Raw genomic sequence first — 4,058 nt, forward strand, 5'->3', positions numbered from 1 at the left:
AATAATACATATGCACTTATCTGTACATAGTAAATGCAGTTATTTTTATGTGGTTGTTGACATCCTATGTAAAACGTGATTTAGCCACAAAAAAAACAACAACAATAACGTTACCACTGTAATATGTCTTGCAATATCCGTGCGTGCAAAGGTTCTGCGCGATCCTCAAACCCGGAACTAATGGAGCCGTTTGTGCCAGACTGGGGAGAAAAGTATTGTAATAATGTAAATTATGTAAAAAATAATGCGTTTTTCGAACCACCACGCATGTTCTAGTACACCCCCAAAACAAATTCAAGACATTGTAAAAGAGCATAATAGGACCCCTTTAAGAGTTGTTTTCCGCAGCGCATGAGTTGCCTTTTCTGGTTATATTTTGCTCTGTAGATGTTACAAAATAAAGCGCGTATTTCTGTTTTGCTTGTCCCGGGAACAAGCGACATTCATTTATTTTAAACCTCTGGCTTATCTGCGTTAGTGCACAAATATGCGCATGCGCATAAACCAGACAGGATGCAATGTACGCTTAATTGAAATCCTACATGTAACTCAAGTAATTATGTTTTATGAGAACAGTAAGTTAACACTGATGGGATTATAACATGTAATGGGATCTAAAAAGTCCCTTTATTACATTCACAGGAAAACGATTAGAACGTTACAAGGTTCAGGAGAGGGACTGTGTGAGTTCATGCAGAAATGTCCTAAGTTTTAACTGTGAACAAACAGTTTTTATAACATATTTATTATTGTTTATATTTTAAACTGTTTTTATAATATGCAATATCATCAAACATTATTGTTTGAAGGAGAACATTGGGCAGGATGTGGAATGCGAAAAATAAAATCTAGCTTATACGGGGGTATTCTAAAACGCCTAATGTGAAAAATACCCCATTGATGTTTTTGTTTGTTTGTTTGTTTGTTCAAGTAATACTGTTCAGTTTGTCCATGTTTTTTTTTTTTTTTTTTGCCATTGTCATGGAAAGGTGGGCGGGGAGCGTGAAACGGAAACCCCGGAATGGATTTAGAGCCCAGTGATTACAGAATGCTTCGAGCAAGGAACCGTCTATTGCTCCATTCCAGCTCCACTCTGGCTTAGACTGCACGTTGCTTGGTGAAACGAAAAGCTTGACACTTTGGCTACTTTTGGAACTATTTTCGTTGATTAAAAAGAAATACATCGCCTACTAACTGGCTATTTGCTGTCAAAGTTACTCAGTGTTAAATTGTTTCAATGATTAGTCAATGATAAAGCCTAAACATACAAAATGTAAAAGACAACAAAACGCCTCCCTTATTCATGCCTGAAACGTCACCACATTGAATTTCACACAATCACAGCTGCCCGTTTTTTTTTTTTACTGTAAATTTGACGTATTGTTATGACATGTGATTATGGCATTCTATTCCTCAGATAACAGTAACTACACTTTTCATATTCTCGGTCAAACAATAAGAGAGATCAGGAATTTCACAGGCACGAGGAGTCTCAGGGCTTATGACACTGGGCTTGATGCAGTATTGGAATAAATTAAACCACTTTCCATTGACGAGGTGGTGAACTGATATTGAAGTCGCTTTGTCATTATATATCCGTATTATTTTTATTTTACCAAGCGTTAATTAACAAATAAATAAACTTTCACTGCGTGTGTGCCCTTGCTCAGGATGATCCACCTTCAGAGCAACATCCCGTTGCACGGAGAGCACTGCAGTGGTGCCATAACCAAAACGTGGCAGTGATCTAGTTGACAGCTAACAAACAAACAAACAAACAAACAAAAAGTATCCAAAAAACTCTTTCCCCCTAAAATAACGCTTTACTGTCATACAACAAAACCTACTTCCAACCGCATAATTTGCGCACTGACATTCACAGTTGACCCCAATGCAGACGGTCTTATTTTTGTCATTCATTTGACACTTAACGTGAAGCTCGTGTCTTTGAGATAAACTGCCGTACTTACCGATTTGAACGCTGCTCGGAAAAGCACCCATAGTAAGTCCCCAAACACAAGAGAATAGCAGTAAAAGCTGATTACAAGAAATCCTCATTTTGTTAGCTAAAATTTGTGAGCGACATTGAGGATGACGTCAGTTGGGTAAAGGACAGAAAAGAGAAACGTTGTTAGAAATCCATTCTTGCCGGGGTTTTTTCCCCCTGCAGTGGCACGAACCCTGGTGTGACTCCGTCCGGCGGTAGACGGTCCACATGCAAGATGGGGGGGGAGCGCGACAGCGGTGGGCAGTGTCTACATATACATACATACACACTCATCACACATGCGCCTTCTCTACACCATCACACACACACACACACACATTGTCGCGGGGGTTCGTGTGTTCATTTTCTTTCAGTTCCGTATTCCGAGACCGCATTGGCGACTTCTCCTCCTAAACCGAGCTTTGGTTATAACGCGACCACCCTTTCGGTTGGACTGTCCCGATGAAACAAAAGCTAAGTTTGACTTGTTAGAATACAGGACACAGTTGAATGATACATGGTATTTTTGCTGTCAGATATATTTAGTCCAGTAATTTTGTATGCTGCGTACTGAACGTGCGTTATTCCGCCTTGAAAAACACAAATGTGTGTCACACATAACTATTTATACACGTAGACTAATAATATTAATAGGTTAAACCAATTTAAACCGAAAATTCCATCAGTTAAACCTATTACAAATGAGTTAAAGCACTATCATAGACCCTTATGAGGTGAAAGTAGTTGTACAATTTATGGAACAAAAAGCAGTTTGGGGTTAAGAAAGTATAATTTCACATTTATTTATTTAATTTGTGATCATGTTGATGGACGTTACATGTCAGAAATGGTGTGATCCGAATCAGTAGGTTCTCTTGTTTAATTTTGATATAATATCCACATATCATGACTGAGGGCGAGTTGTGACACTTTCCCATGTATTTCTATTAGATATTATATCAAAGTTTGAGACACACAGCTCAAAAATACTAAATTTAGACTAACTAAATGTTACAGGACAAAAAGCAAGTGGCAGACATGAGTCTTTGAAATAGATTAAAGACATTTAACACATTTTGTTGACATTTAATGAATGACCAGTGACTTTTCATTTTCTGGTCTTTAACTCCCTATTCTCTTCAGTCCCATAAATCATACTGTTCATCACAATCTCCATTTCCTCATTTTCTATATCAGTCTTACTGCTTCAGTAAAACCTCTAGTGTTTAAGGAGCGTTGTAAGTAATAAATGAGCAGGGGGTTAGTGACATTTGGTTTCGTACAAATGTATTGATCGTACAGTTATCAACAAGCGACACTTTTAAAAATAAAGATTCCACTTTACTAGAAATTTCACAACTTGTTCCAGTTTTTTAGAATACACTGGTGCTTTAGAGAACCCAGAAGCCAGTAAGATAATCCGAAGAACCTATTACTAAAATATAATGACTTTTTTAATGTTAAAGAACCATATAGATCAATTTTAAAACTTTTTACTGGCGAATATGGTTGTGAAGCATGCAACAATTTTTAAGAGAGGTACTTCAAGACAAATCTATTGAGACACTCTGTATTCTCTCAAATACCATCTATGATGGCTTTAAATGAGTAAATACTTTCAAAAGTGACTTTTAAATGTCACTTGCAGCCGTTTGTCCTCCCTCAGATATTTGAATGGGCAAATCAATTAGGCAGCTTTAACCAACCATGGCATTCACTGTGCGTGAACAGACGTTCTGTAGAGTGGCGTCGACCGCATTGTCTCTGTCCAAGGTCCTGAATCTAAACAGCCCCACTGAAATTCAAAACAGAGCTTGTGCAAGAAATATTAACTTTAACTTCTGTTATCCCCATAAAGAAGTCTCAGTATTTACATTTTTGACGAGCTTTTGTACTTTAAAGGAATAGTTCACTCTGCAATAGTTTACTCACCCTCAAGCACTCCAAGATGTACATGAGTTTGTTTATTCATCAGAACAGATTTGGAGAAATGTACACTCTAAAAAATGCTGGGTTAAATATAACCCAGCGCTGGGTTATATTTAACTCAGCATTTTTTAGAGTGTACATT

At 37.5% G+C, this 4,058-nt stretch overlaps 1 protein-coding gene across 1 annotated transcript in view; it reads right to left on the bottom strand.

Moving 5' to 3' along the window:
* Positions 1–2,274, bottom strand: part of LOC107703442 (glutamate receptor 4-like) — a 101,231-nt gene extending 98,957 nt beyond the window's left edge. The window contains exon 1 of the mRNA XM_016506066.1: positions 1,971–2,274. Within this exon, the coding sequence (XP_016361552.1) occupies positions 1,971–2,058 (88 nt within the window). The 5' untranslated portion in view covers positions 2,059–2,274. The remainder of the gene's footprint in view (positions 1–1,970) is intronic.
* Positions 2,275–4,058: the final 1,784 nt, after the last annotated feature.

Source organism: Sinocyclocheilus anshuiensis, unplaced genomic scaffold (assembly GCF_001515605.1).
Source record: "Sinocyclocheilus anshuiensis isolate Anshui unplaced genomic scaffold, SAMN03320099.WGS_v1.1 scaffold330, whole genome shotgun sequence".
NCBI classification, from domain to species: domain Eukaryota; kingdom Metazoa; phylum Chordata; class Actinopteri; order Cypriniformes; family Cyprinidae; genus Sinocyclocheilus; species Sinocyclocheilus anshuiensis.